This window comes from Peromyscus leucopus, chromosome 7, assembly GCF_004664715.2.
Source record: "Peromyscus leucopus breed LL Stock chromosome 7, UCI_PerLeu_2.1, whole genome shotgun sequence".
In the NCBI taxonomy this organism is placed as follows: Eukaryota; Metazoa; Chordata; class Mammalia; order Rodentia; family Cricetidae; genus Peromyscus; species Peromyscus leucopus.
In genome coordinates, this window is record NC_051069.1 from 93,626,558 (window position 1) to 93,644,331 (window position 17,774).

Here is a 17,774-nt window from a genome sequence, read left to right on the forward strand (position 1 = left end):
AAAATTATAAGGAGGATGCAGATTCTGTAGTTTCTGATACCAGTAATGAAGCACCTATTTGTATAGGTTCCCTCACACACTAAAAGCATTCATAAGCACTAGAAAAGATACAAGGGACATCTGTCTGTGGGTTCTCAGGCAGAGAAGGGACCCAGATGAAGATGAAGGGAACCAGAACTGAGCAGAGAAGAAATCCAGCAAGATAATTGAGATATTCTGAGCAGGTTTCCCATGCAAGCCTAGTTCCTTAAATAGCATGGATATAGAGACTACGAAGCCTACCAGAACTGAGCACAAATTTTAATAGACTTATGGGATAAGGAAAGAAAAGCTGGAATTTCAGGGCCACTAAGAGAACAGGGATGCTGCAGAGGAGAAGTACAGTGATGGGCTTCGCTCTCAAGGCCTTCACTAATTAACAGACAGCAGCAGAGAACAAACCTAAAGAAAAAAGAGGATAGAGGAGACTCAGAGGCACAGGGAGCCTTGAGTCCTCACTGGGGAGAACCTGCTCCATAGACGCTCTGGCTTTCAGCTAGATCACTCCAAGGACAGCACCCAAGGAAGGAAGGACTCCAATATAGATGGGTTCTTTTTATTAAAGACTTCTGAAGAAATCCAACTTCTGAATAGCTTAATCCTGATTATATTCAAGGCACTGCCCCCATTCTAACTCCTTTATATATGCTGAGGATGAATTTAAAACCTTTGTAATCTTCCCCATATGGTGTTTATTTTATCAAAATTAACAAATATACCAAGAAGCAGAACCAAGAAACAGATAATAGAGATGGATCCTTAAGTGAACCAGACCTCACAGTGGGCAGAGACCAGCTCTGCAGTAATCATGATCAACGTATTTGAGACAACAGATATCTCACTTGTCAACAAACCGCATTTGAATCCATCTGTGAAGAGTCCTTCAGAGTTCAGCCTAGTAAACACTTTACAAAGACCTTGGAGTTCAGTTGCAGCTAATTCCAGGCCAGGGAGTGGATTAGGGGAACAGGAACATGGCAAAGAAGGGCGGTGTGCACAGCCTCGGGGAGGAGAAAGTGATGAGGCTGAGGCTGGACTTCCGAAAAGAAATGCCAAGCTGGCCTCCACTGCACAGGGAGTCAGGGGGTAGATGATGATAATTAAGCCTACCAGCGCTCAGTGCTAGGTCAAGTTCAGAAGAGAAAGAAAAAGAAAAAAACTTAATGCTGTTTGTCCATTTTAGGATTTCTTCAGTAAATCCGACCCATTTCTGGAAATTTTCAGAATGAATGATGATGCAACTCAGCAGCTTGTGCACCGGACAGAGGTAAGAAGCCTGTGTCCCCCGTCTGAGGAGATCAGCGTGAGAAGCGTCCATACTCCTTTCCCTTTTTTGTAAATAATTTTCAATTTTTAAGTTAAAATACAATCATACCATTTCCCCCTTCACTGTCCTCTCTCCAACCCCTCCCATGTACCCTTTTGCTCTCCCTCAAATTCATGACCTCTTTTTCTTTAATGGGGGGGCGTAGTATTCCTACATATAGAAGAAATACAGCCTGCTTAGTCCATAAAATGTTGCTTGTAAGTTTTAGAACTGACCACTTGGTGTTGGAACAAGAGTCGAGGGGCTCTGTCTGGGGAAGGCTGTCTGTCCTGCTCTCACCATTCCTCTGTTGTCCGTAGTTCTTTGTCTAGGGTTGGGGCCATAACATTTCCTCTGCCCTGTTGGCTTACTGCCCGTAGACAAAGACCTAGGTCCTCTCTCTCCTCGAAATGATCCTCTACGTTTTAGGCTTGGGCTTTTACTCTAGTTTGATAAATTTGAAGAAAAGACCCCTCCCCCTCCCTTCTAGATTCATGTTCCCATAGCTGACTTTCAACACAGCCAACCAGCAATTTAGTTACAATAAATTAGGAGTACTAGGACCAGCAAGGTGGCTCAGTCTGGTGACCCAAGTTTTGATACCCAGAACCTACATATGAAAGGAAAAAAACTGACCCCGAAAACTTGTTCTCTGACCTCTGTCCATGCACTGCAACAGGTAGAGGCCACCACATGTGCGCATGCATGTGCGTGTGCGCACACGAAAAGTAAACACAGAACACATTAACTGTGACATGCGCAAACATTTGATGAGACAACTGGGAATGAAGCATCCCCTGAAATGATTTACATGCAGTATTTTACCTCTCATTCCTTGGAAGAAAGACTGTTATCCCCGCTTTTCAGTCAAAGGAACTGGGCTTTGGGACAGTTACACCATTTCCCACGTTTCACAGTTGGCAATGTGTGGGGCTGATATTTACATCAAAGTTGTTTGAGTCAGCTTCATGATTTTGTAAGGCAATATGCTTCCCCAGGGAAAGTACTTATCCTGGAGCTGTCATGGGAGCTGAAGCCCTGCTTCCACTGGGTCAAACAGTGCTCCTTCTCACTCATTCTCCCTCCCAACAGCCCCCATGCACTGCTTTTGTTACCACTGTCCCCAAATACCTGGTCGAAGCAACATAAAGGCTGAGTGCTTTGTTTTTGCTCTTGTCAAGGAATACAGCCTGCTGTGGGAGAGGAGGCAGAGTAGCCTAGCCGGGGTGGGGTGGCGCTGTCCAAGGTACAGAAACTTGCAATGGGGCTTAACTACATCTTTGAGAAGGAGGAAACAGAGACAGGACCAGAAACATGGCCTTGTGGTCAATGTCTCGCAGCTAGGCAGTGAGTGCTTCCCAAAGTTTCCACAGGCATTCAAAAGATGCCACCAACTAGGAACACCTATTCAAATATATAAGTCTGTGGGAGGCATTTCAGAGCCACACTATAACAGGTCCTAACCCTTATCCTTCCCTACTCTACACCCCTGGTGTGACTGTCTCATGTATATAACCTGTGCCTATGGTGGTTATGCCTCCATTGTCAACTTGATAGGATTTAGAATCATCTAGAGAGGAAACAACAACAACAACAACCAGACAAAAAATACCAGTGGGGTTGTCTTGATTAGGGTTTCTTTTTTTTTCCATGTGGAGAGTTTATTATAATAGGGATATGAAGAGAAAGATAGGAAAGAGAGATAGAGAGAAAGAGAGAGAAGAAGAGGGGGGTGTGCACCTCATGGGAAGAAAAGGGGAAGAGAACTTAATTGGGGTTTCCATTTCTGTGAAGAGACACCATGACCATGGCACCTCTTATAACTGAGGTGATGGCTTACAGTTTCAGAGGTTTAGTCCATTATCATCATGGTGGGGAACATGGTGGCATGTAGGCAGACATGGTGCTGGCTACATCTTGATCAGAAGGCAACAAGAAATGGTCTTTGACACTGGGAGTGGCTTGAGCATATAAGAGACCTCGAAGACCACCCCCACACTGACACACTTCCCCAATAAGGCCACACCTACTCCATACAAAGCCTAATAATGCCATTCCCTTTGGGGGCCATTTTCTTTCAAACCACCACATGTATGAGGGTACTTCCAGAGAGCATTGACTATGTCAGGGAAAGCCCAACCCTGTGGGCTGGAGTCTCAGAATGAATAGAAGGGAGAAAGCAGGCAGAGTGCCAACATTCGTCTCTGTCTGCTTTCTGACTGCTCATGCAGTGTGACCTCACACACCTTCTGCCATGCTCTCCCTGTTACGAGGACAAAATATACCCTTCCCATGTTAGTTGCTTTAGTCAGGCATTTTGTCAACATAATAAGGAAAGAAACTAATACAACAACCAACTCCAATCTCTATTATTTTATTAGATTTATGAATCAGAGCATGGGGAATTCTCTAAGAAGGAAATAAAATAATTGTGCTGAATGACCTGACACTCAGAGAAGAGGCTGTATGTGTCAATGGCAAAGGAAGGGGAACAGGAATACCTATGATTTTCATGGGTGGCAGTGGGGGCACCATATTCCTACCATGTCACTTTGTCGATCTATTTTCTTAAACCAGCAAAGGGGAATTCTGTTATTCTTAAAGTTGACAAGAATTAAACAGTCTCAAAGGGGCCACTAGTAGATATGATCTGGCATGTGGCTTGCACCAAAGTAGGTGCTTAATCAAAGAATAGATAAGTGTTTAGAGTTGGCTGTATAAATGGGGTGTCTTGTGTATGCTGAAGAACAATATGCTTGTCTGGACTTCAGTCCCTGGAAACTTGACTAATGAATAGAAAGTACAGGTTCCCTGGGTGCTCGCCTCTTACTATCAACAAATGCTTTTCTGCTAATATAAAGATTCCTATGTTAAAAATCAACTTTGGGGAAGGTGGTGAACAGAAGAAAGAGAAGAGATACTAATTAATATTGTTGGATTCTCCTCTCCTAAGATCCTCTTTTCCATGGCTCTTGTCAGGTGTCCTCCAATTGTTGATACTGGGATTTTTTTTTTTTCTGTTCCCAAGAAACTGCAATTTCTGACCCTTTCCCAGTGTTGGGGAATTTTGGAATCTCATAATATTGGTGATTACAAAGCTTTCTAACAGATCAAACAGCATAGCATTGATAGTTCCTTTGCTTAATCAGTAGTTTCAAAATAAGTACACAGTTTTATTCTCTTGGGGTGGTTACACACACATATACAAACATATACATTCACACACACACACACACTCATGCATACATGCATGCATATAGATTTGAAATTTTTAGTTGAAATTTGATTTGCTATTGAATTTTCAAAAAAACATGAAAATGTTGCTAGTAAATGTAAGGAATTAGAATGAACACAGGCCATATTATCCAGTTTTCCTTCTCACAATAATTTGATCATGCCCAGGATATCTGGAGACAAGACAAAGTCACAAAGGAACCTTGTTTCTGTATTTTAACACATTAAAATAAATTTAATAATCAATCTGTGATCTAATCAATAATTCATAGTTATAGTAAAAAATTCAGTAGAAGTGGGAATCATTTGTGAATAATTACAAATTACATTATTTGGAGACAGACTTATTTTTTAAAAATCCACAAAGATATCTACCTAAAAACTTCATATAAAGAAAGATTAACATGGCAGAGTTCAATTTAACAATTTACCTTTATTTCTGTGTCCCCCAAAAAGCAATAGTTTTTAGGCTTCATTCACCAGATAACCTGGAAGGCCTCCCTCAAAACTGTTTATGGGACTGGATGGAGCCCAGAATTTGTGTTTGTAAGAAGTTCCTAGTAGCATAGCGCCTACTAATCCAGGAACCACAGTTTGGTAGTCCCTGCCCTAGAATACGTGCTTGGTACTTATTCACACTGAACCAAGCTGAATTATTCAAACCGTCAAAAGACAGTCTAAGTCTCATGGACTCTTGGGCAATATTCAGCCAAGTTCATGATTAGTAAGCTGATTTTAAACAGATTTTGCTATTTTATTGATTTAGTTTATAATCTGAAGAATTTCCATGTTATATCTTTCTAAATATTCTAATTGAGATACATGGTGATGGGCTAATGTAAAACTACTGTTAGTATTCTTCATCAAGAAAATTTTCTGACTCTCTGTCCAATATGACTCAAGGTCACAGATTACCAAAGCTCTCCTATATATGTGTGTATATATATAAATCTATTTGTGTCATACATACATGTATATAGTGTATTATGGTCATTTGTCACCTTTACTCTCTCTTAACCCTCTTTCACTGGATGCCTTCTAATCAACAAGTTTGCCTCCTACTTTGATGGGGTTTTTTTGTGTTTGTGTGACCCACTGAATTTAACCAGGACTGCTTGCATGGGCATGGTTGTGGGGTTGCTTGCTGGGGCATGGACAACTCACCAGGGGCTACACCATGAGACTAAAAGGCTCCCTGGCTCCAGCAACCATGAACTGCTCATAACTCCTCAGTTAGGGGTGGTGATTTTCAATAGTACCCCTCCAACCTTACCAAATACCTTTCCTCTGCTGACTCCAATGAGAAATAATTTATGCCATAAGATTGATGGTCCTACAGGGCTGGAGAATCCTTTATCAGTAGCCAGAGGCAGCCTTGCCTCAACTCCAGGTTTTTTGCTATAGAAGAGGTCACCTTCTTTATCCACATAGTAGTCAATGTCACTATCCTTATTCATGAAACAATATCTGGGCAAGTGACCATAGAGTTCCACCCATAATGATGTACTTTGTGGCCACTCTTAAAATACTCACTGCTCTCAAGTTTTCACTAAGCTATAAGTTCCAGACACTTGTCCTTTCATAAGCACTGCTGTGTCTTCTCAAGTAGTTTCTATGTTGAAGTATGAAACTGTCAAGCCTTCCCTCTTCAAATCACTATTCGTGCCTTTCTCTTCCCAGGTTGTGATGAATAACTTAAGCCCAGCCTGGAAGTCGTTCAAAGTATCAGTAAATTCTCTGTGCAGCGGAGATCCAGACCGCCGGCTAAAGGTTAGATCCACATCTAAGAGATGTGAATTTGGAAATGCATTGAATGCTACTTCTTCTTTTCACATGAACATTGGCACCCAGAATTTTCTGTCACTTTTTTTCAACCCTCTCACTTTGTAGAATCTTAATGGAAGAAAGGCAGGCTGTTTCTTCTGCCAGAGCTATTGATGCTTAGACAATAGCTCAAAATAAATCCTAATGTATTGTGTCAGAAGACAGAGCCTGGGGCTTCTCAGAAACAAAATGCGGTAATAACTTCAGAATATAATTGGAAGTTTCTGGAAGGAAAATATTTCTTCATTAAATATCTATGGTTATATAATGTGTTACTCCCCACTCCCACACCCACCAGTGTGGTAGTTTGAAATAGTAAACATGTTTAGCTTATAACTTTGTATGTTGGCAAACTGGCCTGGTCTAGGTGGTTCTTAGACTGAGCTGGCTTGGTCTCTGTTAGGCATTTGTGTTCTGATGCCCATGAACATGTTGACAGCTCTGGAGGTAGGCAGGCGGTTGTATGCATTGGGGGTGGGAGGCAGGTTGAGCCTTAGCTCTCATCATCATATACGCTATCTTAAACTTTTATGTATAATAACTGTGGGTTCCAAGAGGCTCAAACAGAAGCTGCAAGGCCTCTGAGTGCAAGGCTAAGAACTCAGTTACTTCCTCCACAGCCTAGAAGCCAAAGTATGTAACTTGCCTACTTCAGATTCAGACACAATAGATTCTACCTCTCCATGGGAAGAATTGCAAGGTTCTAGGACCATTTTTTTTTTAAATCTACTACAAATGCTTTGAGCACTGTGTGAATGTAGAAATGGGGGTGTGGGGTCCATGCACCATCAGGGTCAGGAATCATGAAAGGGAGACAACAGACTGAATACCAGAAATCAGTTCCTGTGGACACCTGCTGTGGTCAATGGGCTGGCCTGTCCTTGATCTTGGAAGCTTAAGAAGTTCCATTGTTGATACCACAGATCTGACTCTATTGATTCAGGATGACTAACTAACTCATTGAACACAAAGTGCCTATAAGCCAAAAGTCCAGTTGATTAATGTTCCATGAGAAACATGATGATCAAGTAGATTCAGGGCCCCATAAGCTTCTCTAGAGCATTATATTGTGAGCAAACAAGGAAGACAGTTATTAGAAGGTAAATAGTAAATAGAGTCTGAGGGCACAGGCAGGGATGCTGGGTAACCTCAGACATTAGCCTTCAGATGCTGAAAGTCGAGAGCATCCTCTTCCACATGTGGGCAAAAGGAATGTTCCACTCACCACTCAAAATAAACATTCATGTGTGCCTTTTCAGAAACACATCCTCAGAAAATTGTGAGATGGGCACTATCGTGGTATCTTTCCTGTTGTTGTGATAGAAATACTTTAACAAAAGCAACTTAAGGGAAAACGTGTTTATTTCAGTTCCCGGGTCCAGGCTACAGTCCATCATGGTGGGGGAGTGAAGGCATCAGGCCCTTGAAGCAGCTGCTGGTCACGTTGTATCTGCAGCCAGGAGAGAGCAATGAATCATGCATGCTAGTGCTCAGCTCAGTTCTGCACTCTTATACAGTTCAGGCCCCACCCACCATTCAAATGGGTCTTCCCACATCCACTAACATGATGAAGATAACCGGCTGAAGGCAGGCCCAGGGGATCGTCTCCCTGGTGATTCTCACTTTTGTCCAGTTTAGACACTGCCGCCATTTGCCTTTGTGACTGCATTTCCCCTGTCGCTAGAGTTTTCCTGCCTGGCCCACAGTCAGGACAAATCTTTGTCACCCGCTAGTCCCACAGCCGCTCAGACCCAACCAAGTAAACACAGAGACTTATATTGCTTACAAACTGTATGGCTGTGGCAGGCTTCTTGCTAACTGTTCTTATATCTTAAAATTAACCCATTTCTATAAATCTATACCTTGCCACGTGACTCATGGCTTACCAGCATCTTCACATGCTGCTTGTCTGGCGGCGGCTGGCAGTGAGTCCTTCTGCCTTCCTGTTCTTTCTTTTCTCCTCTCTGTTAGTCACGCCTATACTTCCTGCCTAGCCACAGGTCAATCAGTATTTTATTTATTGACCTCTCTGTTAGTCCCCCCTATACTTCCTGGCTAGCCACTGGCCAATCAGTATTTTATTTATTGACCAATCAGAGCAACACATTTGCCATACAGAACATCCCACAGCATTCTCCTCATCCCATTCACTCTGAAGACTTTGTTCAGATGGATAATGCTCTTTTAGTCTCAGTGTTATTATTCTGGTTAGAATCCCATCTGTTTGGTTAATCCTAGTCACATTAATGTTGTATATCTTTGCTTAACCCCACTCTGTGTGGAATTTGTGGTTGAATTGTCAGTGAACTCGCTGACTTCCTGTTGCTAGTGACAAGTCCAAGTTTTACCTCTACGTCTTATGAAAAACAAAGTTATTTTAGGAAAACCTCTGGAAACTCTCATTCATGCCAAAAATTGGGACTTCTGACTGAGTTTCTTGGTAGAAATTCCTTTTCAAGTTGCCCAAGAGCTACAGTTTTGGGAATGGGTGGCAATCACCAACTCTGCTCTGAACAGGGCTCACCCATTCCAGGGAGATAAATGTCTTCCTTGGGTTGGGAATAAAATAACACCTCCTTTGGTGTTTTGTCACTGGGAATTACTGAACGGGTAAAAAAGAGTGTTGAAACAGTTGAATGAATAAAAATGCAAATAAGGAGGACTTTGTGGGTTGTTGAGAGCTCTGAGGTCTCTGTAGAAACAAGAATCCATAAGAGATAGATACAGAGAAAATCTGATGGAAAGTAGAAAGAGGCAGAAATAAGGAATGGGAGAAAGCTGGAAGAATAAAGGAAGAAAGAGGAAGAGAAGCAGGAGTGAAACCTGGAAGAAGGCTCAGTTTCTCAGCATCCTCACAGCTGCTACATTGGGTACAGTTCTGGGGGACTGTGTTGTGTACTATACAGTGCTTAGTGTTGGTCTCTCTCTCTCTCTTTCTCTCCCTTCCTCCCTCCCTCCCTCTCTCATCAATTTGGCAACCCAAAAATATATTTAGACATTGAAAAACGTTCCCTAGAGGGTCAAATCACTTTTAATTAAGAATTGCTGGCACAGACCAATGTTCTCAAACTCCTGACATATCCATAATGCCTACAGGGCTTGTTAAAATAGCAATGGCTGAGGCTTACCCCAACCCCCAGTTTCTGATTCAAGAGGTATAGAATGGGCATAAGAATTTGCATTTCTATCAGGTTTCCTGATGGAATTCATGCTCCTGTTCCAGTGACTTTGAGATTAAGCGTTGGCGGCTTTCTTTAGTTTCCATGCTGCACTTCCTCTTCCTGCCTTCCTCTTCCTGCCTTCCTCTCTGCCCAGTGCTCAGGCCCAGGCTGTACTCTCTCCACATGCAGGGTTAACTATAGTCAGCTCTCTGACCAGGAATTGCTCACCTCATTCTTCTGCTTTTCCTGGAGCATACTGAGTCTCTTCAATCTCCTCCCACACACAGAAGACCTTCCTGGGGACTCTAATATCTATGGGATGCTTTCTAGCCTCACCAATATTTCCTTAACCCTTGTGGGATTGTGAGTATGCACATGTGTCTGTGTGTATGTGTTTATGTTCAAATGTACATACATTTGAAGGCCAGAGGACAACTTGGTATTTTTCCTTAGGTGATGCCCACCTTCAGAAAACAAAGCAGGATCTCTCACTGGTCAGAGACTCACTGCATAGCCTAAGCCAGCTTGCCAGTGGGCCCTAGCAGTCTGCTGGTCTCCACTATCACAGTGATGGGATTAAACACGCACTATCACCCCCTGGCTCTTTTACTTAATGTGGGCTCAAGGAATCAAATTCAAGTCCTCATGTCTGACAAGCAAGCTCTTTGCAGGATGCGCTCTCACCAGTTCTCAGTCTTCCTGCAGATGCCTGCAGGTATCTCTGTCTCCCTGGCTTGTTGTTTCTCCACACAGGAAAAGTACATTTGTTCACTGTACATCCAGACACCCAGAACATCCAGGGCTTGCAGTAACTGTCATATGCAGTAACTGTTTCTGGCATTGACCTGTGAAATAGTGAAGGTAGCTAGCGCAGAGGTGTGGATATGCCCACCTGGAGCACCCCCCACCCTGACATGCTGGCCCTCCAGGGGCACTCACCAGCTCACTCACTATAAAACAGGCTCTTCTGATAGGCAGGATGGATTCTATGCAGCCTTTCTGTTGTTGGTTGTTTTTTACTCTTTACTCCTTGTCCTTTGGGGGCCTGCCACCCAGCTCCCAAACAAATTACACAGAGGCTTATTCTTTCTTATGAATGCCTGACCTTAGCTTAGCTTGTTTCTAACCAGCTTTTTTAAAATTATCCTATCTACCTTTTGCCTCTGGGCTTTTACCTTTCTCTGTTTCTGTATATCTTTTCTTTCCTTCTTATTCTGTGTCTGGCTGGGTGGCTGGCTCCTTCTTTTCTTGCTCCTTGATTTTTCTTCCCAGATTTCTCCTCATATGGCCAACTTCATGCCATCCACTCCCTGAAGTTCCCTGTCCCACTCATACCTGTGGGCCATTTTGAAACAAATCCGGAGCAGGGTCAATGACTATGAAGCCTAGTGAGCAAACAGAAGACATACAGTGCTCTCAGGGACCCCACCCCCACCCCAAGTTCTCTTATTTCTTTAAAATTAGCAGGAAAAAGAATATTTCAAATTGGATGAACTATTTACATGTTTTGCTACATCATAAAATGATGGTGGTTTAAGGGCCCCTGGGAATCTACTTGGAAAGCCATAAAGGAAAAAGAACCCGAGGCCAACCAATACTATGCCATGGTCCTATCTTAGCCACCATATTTCCTGACCTGAAAATACTCCAGGATGTACTACTGAAGGATAAAGGACCCTCCCATAAACACAACCAAAAAACCATCTCATGCCCAAGAATATTAACTGGAGTTGCTCTATGCTATCAGATACCCCGCCACCTGTGCATATCTGCCTCTCTCCTAGTGACTCGCTAACTTATTAAACAGTTGGATTTCCTGTTTTCTAATGTGTGCATGTGTGTGCATGTGTGTTGTGTATGCTCACCTGTGTGTAGGTGCATATCCCCAAACGAGTGCTGGGGCCAGAGGAGAATGTGTGGGTGGGTGCCCTGCTCTGTCACTTTCCATCTTGTTCCCTTGAGACAAGCTCACTGAATCTGGAGCTAGGCCCACAGCCAGCAAGCCCCATCAATCCCTTCTCTGCCCCATCCACACAAAGTGCTGGGGCTGCTGGCATATGCACATGAGGCCACACGTAACTTTTACTTGAGTGCTGGGGCTTTGAACTCATGCCTATGCAACAAGCTCTCTCACCCGCTGAGGTGTCTCACCAGCCCCAGTTTTTCTGGTTTTATATTATACTTTAAACAAAGCCCAGGATGTGACTAAGACTCTTCTAATGAATTAGTTTTTGTTCCCTTTTGTGTTTTTAGATTTGTTTTCTGTGCAGTTTTCTTAAAGAAAACACTAGTATGGTTTTTCCTGGAGTGTTTCCTATATTCTCTGTTGCCTATAAATGGGTCATTGGGGCCTGAACACATTCAAGTTCTGTTTCCTCTGACAAGAATGCTCTTGGTATTATTAAGAATTCATGGTTTTTCATATGAGTGTTTCAGTCTATTTCAGCTATTATTAATCCTTTAACATATTGCATCATTCCATATTTGAGCAAAACTCTTTTGCGTTGGCCTTGAATTCTTCAAACACAAATCTCATGCATCGGGTGCTTAATAATTTCCTTGCTTTTTAGACCAAAGCTTTGAAATCATGAATTTTAAGGCTTTATAATTTCTTATTCCTTAATATAGCTTTGTGTGGAAGTCAAGTTGTTGAATATCTCTTCGATCCATTCCTCCTGTATTTGATTTATTAAAAAAATAAATCACCATGATAATCATATTTTTCGACTAAAACAAAAGGCATCATTTTCTGTCACTGTAACATTTAACAAGAAAAATGTCTACATGTAAGCTATTTTATGAGGTCTGAGACCCTGAATCACTCGATGTTCCATTAAGGGAAAAATACTCTCCCAAAAAAACAATTCAATGAAATGTAGTATTCATCATTTCCTTTGATTTGAGCAACACACTGCTCCTACATAAGTCATAATTTTTCAGAGACAGTGTGGTGTTCACCAAAGGTTCTTCCAGATGGGGGGCTCTTACAGAACTACAGGCCAGAGGAGCACCATCAGCAAGCATGTATTGTCATAACAGCGTGCTTGGTACTGAGGGGAAATACAGCAGAGCAATCTTGACAAACTGCACATGCTCACACTGAGAACTTTGAATCACCCCCGCTAAAGGGTCAGATTCTGTCTGCTCTTCTAATATCTCAGCCACAAAGATGACTTGGAGACTCCCTTCTGTAGAGTTCATGTGACATCCTTGGAGTAAGTGTTGATGACAGCTAGCTGCCTTGAAGAGGGACTGAGAGGAGGAACTGTGGTTTCTGTGACCCCAGCCCCCACGCCTTAGGCAGGCAAGAGGTCTAGGTTGGTAAGTGAGATCATGGTGAGGTGGGCACAGACAAAACATAGGCAGGTAATTGGAGAAACAGAAAGTAAGATGTGGAAGCTAAAGGAGGACTCGGACCCGTGAATATGGAAAAGGAAGCCCAAACACACATAAAAGCAACCCCCAGGGGATACTATTGCCCACCATCTATTTTGCTCATCTTTCCACTCTTCTGGACTGGCACGCTGATTGACTGTAAACAGCTATATTTCCAGGTTGCCCCCTGACAACCCCAAAGCTGGACTTCTAAATGATCTTTAGAGTGATCTGTTAAGTCAAAATCCCAGATCAGTAAGGCTGGAGTCTTCCTTTTAGTGCTGGAGCCAGCCATTTGCTAAGCATGGACTAAAAGAGATCACCTCTTTCTCACTGCCCCTGCAGCCTAGCTCACTTCCTGCTGGCCCCTCCCTTCAGCACGTCAGCTTTTTCCTGTCATCTTAACACAAAGCCAAGTGCACATGCCTGTGTGTACATTTTCTAGATTTCAACATTTTCTGGGTTTGTTTGTTTGGTTTTTGGTTTGGAAGTATTTTTTCAATTTTTTTTTTTTTTCAATTCCAGCCAACTGGAATTGAAGAGGCCATTACTATGCTCAGGATTATTGGAAATTGTAATTAAGAGCCTGGCATTATTGGGCAGTTGAAAGAAACTTTTCTTCCCTCTCTACTGTGTATAATGGGGGTGGGGGTGGGGGGACTTGGATGTTCATAATCCTATTACATTTCCTTAAAATCTGTTCAAATTCAAGTGCTCTCCTCATGGCCTTCAGGGCTGCTGGTCTTGTGCCTGTCACTCATACACCCTATCTAAATGTTCAGAAGTTTACAGGCGGATTGAAGACTCATCCAAATCTCTCTTGATTCAGTTATCTGTGGTGCTGGAATTCTTCACTCCACTTGAGTAAATGGCACCCCTGATCCCAGATCCTACCTGCGATCTGTAGTCAATACCACGGTGTGGAAAGCAGTGTTAAATAATTCAGGAATCGGCTTCTGAACCGAGACAGGGTCATGGCTTCTTCATTTTCGTATTTCCTCCTTTTCATTAACATTGTCCTACTTCACAAATGAGGAATTAGGGAGTCTGCTTTGTAGAAAAATTAAGATTACACAGCTAAATGAGCATGGTCCTAGCTTAAACCCAGGTCTCTCATGCCCCATTGTCTCTGCTAGAGAACAGATAATATTTACTGAGTGCTTGCCAGGCTCCAGGAACTGTGCTAGGCCCTTGGCTTAAGTTTTCTCACTAAACTCCATAATTATCTTGCCTTAAACAATCCAGAAGAGGGCTGGAGATGCCTGGGGGGTGGGGGGGAAGTGCTTACTGCGCAAACATCGAGGGCCTGAGTTCGATTCCCTAGTACTGAAAAAGTACTTTAATGAAAGTACATTAAAAGGATGGCACAACTGAATGCATCTGTAATCCCAGCCCTGGGGGATAATGCAGGAGAGACAACAGTCGCCCAGCCCACTGGCCAGTCAGTCTAGCTGAATCAGTAGTGATCTCCAGGCTCAGAGGTAGACATTGTCTCCAAACATAAGGGAGGGAGCAAGTCAAAATGACTCTGTCATCTTCCACTGCTCTACACACATATGCACGTACACAAGACATAAAAAAGCAATCCTGGACTAACAGAGAGCTGCCAAGTAGCCAAAGTTTATGTCTTGTTTATTTAACAAGCACAGATAAAACATTCAGATCAGTGTCTGATTCTCCATGATTCAAGAACTCAGGTTTCTGCTGGATGTGGTGGTGCACACCTTTAATCCTAGCACAAGGGGAGGTGGAGGTAGGTAGATCTCTATGAGTTTGGGGCCACCCTGGTCTACATAGCAAGTGCCAGACTAGCATAAGCTATGTAATCATACCCTGGAGAGAAGCCTTGGGGGTGGGACTCAGGTTCCTTGTATTTGTAGCTCACCCATACCCCATTACTCATTTGCATCCAGGAAACAGAAAGAGGAAACTTTGGGTCTCCAGAAGTTTTAGCTGAAACCAGTTACTAGAATTCAGTAACACAGCTCTGTCACACTGAGCAGCAAGGCAAGCTGGGCAATGCAGTCTAGTTAGATGCCTATAAAGAAAAGCAAAGAGATTTTTGTCACCAGCTATTTGACCTTCACATGGAGAAATGCTTTTATCACCCATTTTTTCCAGATGAGAAAAATGAGGCAAAGAAGAAGAAAATAACATTCTAACACCTAGATACACAAAGTTTTAAAGTGACATGAACGGAACCAAGTCTATTTGACTTTTGAACTAGATTCCACGCCATCACTGTACAATTGAGCTTTCTGAAGGGACAGATCTATACTAAGTCTGCATGTTCAGAAAAGCAGTGACTTACATACACGCTTGGCCAGACCAATTATCTTCCAGCCTTTCACCTTCTCTTTAAGCTTCTTGTTGCTTTCGGCTGTCCTGTTCCTATAACCTATTCCTCTTTCCCCAAACATCAGCCTTTCCATCTCGAGTAGAATGTTGCCCCTCTTTGTGTCTCAGGCCCCTGCTGCTAATGAGAGCCCTCCTCTGCCTGTCTTGTTTAGTAGCTCCAAAGGGGGAGGAGTGAGGCCTCCTGCAAAAGGGGTCACCCAGCAGGTGGTGCTTCAATAGCAAGGTGATGTTTTATCAGTGAGATTCAGACTGAGACCATCTTCCCAAATCAAGTTCTGTTTTGTACACGAAATATACAAAGCTGAGTCTTTGGAGCTGGTGTTTAATGGGCATGGAGTTTTAGTGAGGAAGACAGATCATTTCCAGTGATGGATAATGATAATGGTTATACCACAATATGGTCGTACTTAATGCTAGAGAGCTATGCACTTAAAAACAATTTGATGGTGAATGCAGTATGATAAATCTTCTGCCACAATAAATAAATAATATTCTTCCAGTTAACATGACTGAACTTGAAACATCTACCTGACATCACTGTACTGTGGTGCCTTTGGCTCCTGCCTACACTTTCTGCATCTTATCTGTTCTTGCTCCATCAGTCACCTCGTATGAGAGTGTGGCAGCCTCCCAAAGATTCCTTCTGACACTCAAGTTCTTCTGTTTCATAAACCCTTGTGGGAAGAGGGAGTCTTCTTTGCCCACCCATTATGAATGAAGAGTACAGTAGAGGTGGCACCAATATCCCATCCTTCTTTTCCCCACATATCATCCTTTCAAACATTCATTGAGTAGAAGATCGCCTCTCTGTGTTTCATGGCCCTGGTGCTAATGAGGATCCTCCTGTGCCTGCTGCACTTAGTAACTTCACAGGGAGGGGAATGAGGTCAGCAGTAGGCACTGCTTCAATATCAAGGTCAAGTGACACTGAAGTCAAACTATTTTATTAGCAGAGTGGTCTATGGCCATGGCATGTCTTTTTAATGTCTGTCCAGATAACCTGTCAGTTCTTGACTGGTTCAAAGAATGTTTTGAAGATAATCACGTGAATTGTGAACTAAAAGCCCTGAGCAAGCACCAGACACTTCTCTGGTGAGATCCCCAGATGGAAGTAAAGAGGGGATTCCCTTGTCTCTCTGGATACCAGGCTTCCCCTAGTATAGATGGCATCCAACTGAACAACTTACAATTGTTCTGAAGGGAGGCAGTTTCCTCATATTTAAGCTAGTTCTGTGCTGGAAAGTGACAGGTGACCAGCTTTGGGGATGAAATCAGAGGACAGATGACATTGCTTGATGAGGAAAGGATAGGTGATTGTGATTTGAATCTAAAACGCTCTCCACAGACCCATAGTGGGTGGCGAGCTTCCCTACTTAGTTCTTGAGTGCTAATTTGAAGCTCTGGGATCTTTAGGTGAGGGGGTGGGTCTTAACTGGTGGGTGTGGTTCACTGGGGGAAGGCCTTTGAAGGTTATACCCAGCTCTGGTTCCAGTGTGTTTCCTGGTCAGCCACCAGGTAAGGAGTCTCTACCACCTTCTCCCACACCATTAACCCCACAGTGCCTTCTGTGCTTGGATGGATTAAATCCCTCTGAAGCCAGGAGACAAGATAAGCCTTTACTCTCTCGTTTCTGTCAGGTGTTTTATTAAAGCAAAGAGAAAAGTAGCTAATGTAGAAAAGAATAGTCTGAGTGGAATTTGGGGAATCCCTTGATATAGTTGTACAATAATTCTAACTGGTGAGACTTGTAGCATGAATCTTAAGTGGTCTTATTAGTAAAAACAAACCTGAGGCCAGGTATTGGGGTGAATGCTGGAAGATCAGAGAAGCAGAACAAGCCACAGCCACCTCACCTTGCCAGTTCTTCAGCTGGTCTTGTTTCCCCAGACTAGAAGGCTTTGAGTCCTTATCCAAATGGATCTCTGCTGAACTGCTTCTCGAAAGCCTGAAAGCTTAACCAACCTAGTTCTTGTTTTCACGCCTTAAATACCTTTCTGCTTTCTGCCCTCACTTCCTGAGATTAAAAGCTTACTTCTTGGGCTTAAAGGCATGAGTCACCATGCCTGGCTGTTTCCAGTGTGGCTTTAAACTCACAGAGATCCGGATGGATCTCTGCCCCCAAGTGATAGGATTAAAGGTGTGTGTGCCACCATTTTCTGGCCTCTACATCTAGTGGCTGTTCTGTTCTCTGGCCCTAGATAAGTTTATTAGGGTGAACAATATTTTGGGGAACACAATACCACCACAGAGACTAGCTGTTCTGTTCAGACAACACTGTGTGCTGGCCACAGTGATTGCTCATTGCTGAGTTGGTTGGTTGGTTGGTTTGCTGGCTTGCTAACCTAAGCCACTCACTCCATCAATTATTGTACTACAGTGCTAACACCGAAACTGAAAAAGTTGCCTCCAAAGACTTCAGTGTTTGTTTCTGCACAGTTGGAAATGTTTTAACCTGGCTTTGTCAGTAGGAAGGTCAA

At 43.1% G+C, this 17,774-nt stretch overlaps 1 protein-coding gene across 3 annotated transcripts in view; it reads left to right on the forward strand.

The window, feature by feature from the left end:
* Cpne4 (copine 4) overlaps positions 1-17,774 on the forward strand; it is a 482,832-nt gene that overhangs the window by 361,340 nt on the left and 103,718 nt on the right. For all 3 annotated transcript variants that reach the window (XM_028869893.2, XM_028869897.2, XM_028869896.2), the window contains exons 6-7: positions 1,223-1,306; positions 6,260-6,349. In XM_028869893.2, the coding sequence (XP_028725726.1) occupies positions 1,223-1,306; positions 6,260-6,349 (174 nt within the window). The remainder of the gene's footprint in view (positions 1-1,222; positions 1,307-6,259; positions 6,350-17,774) is intronic.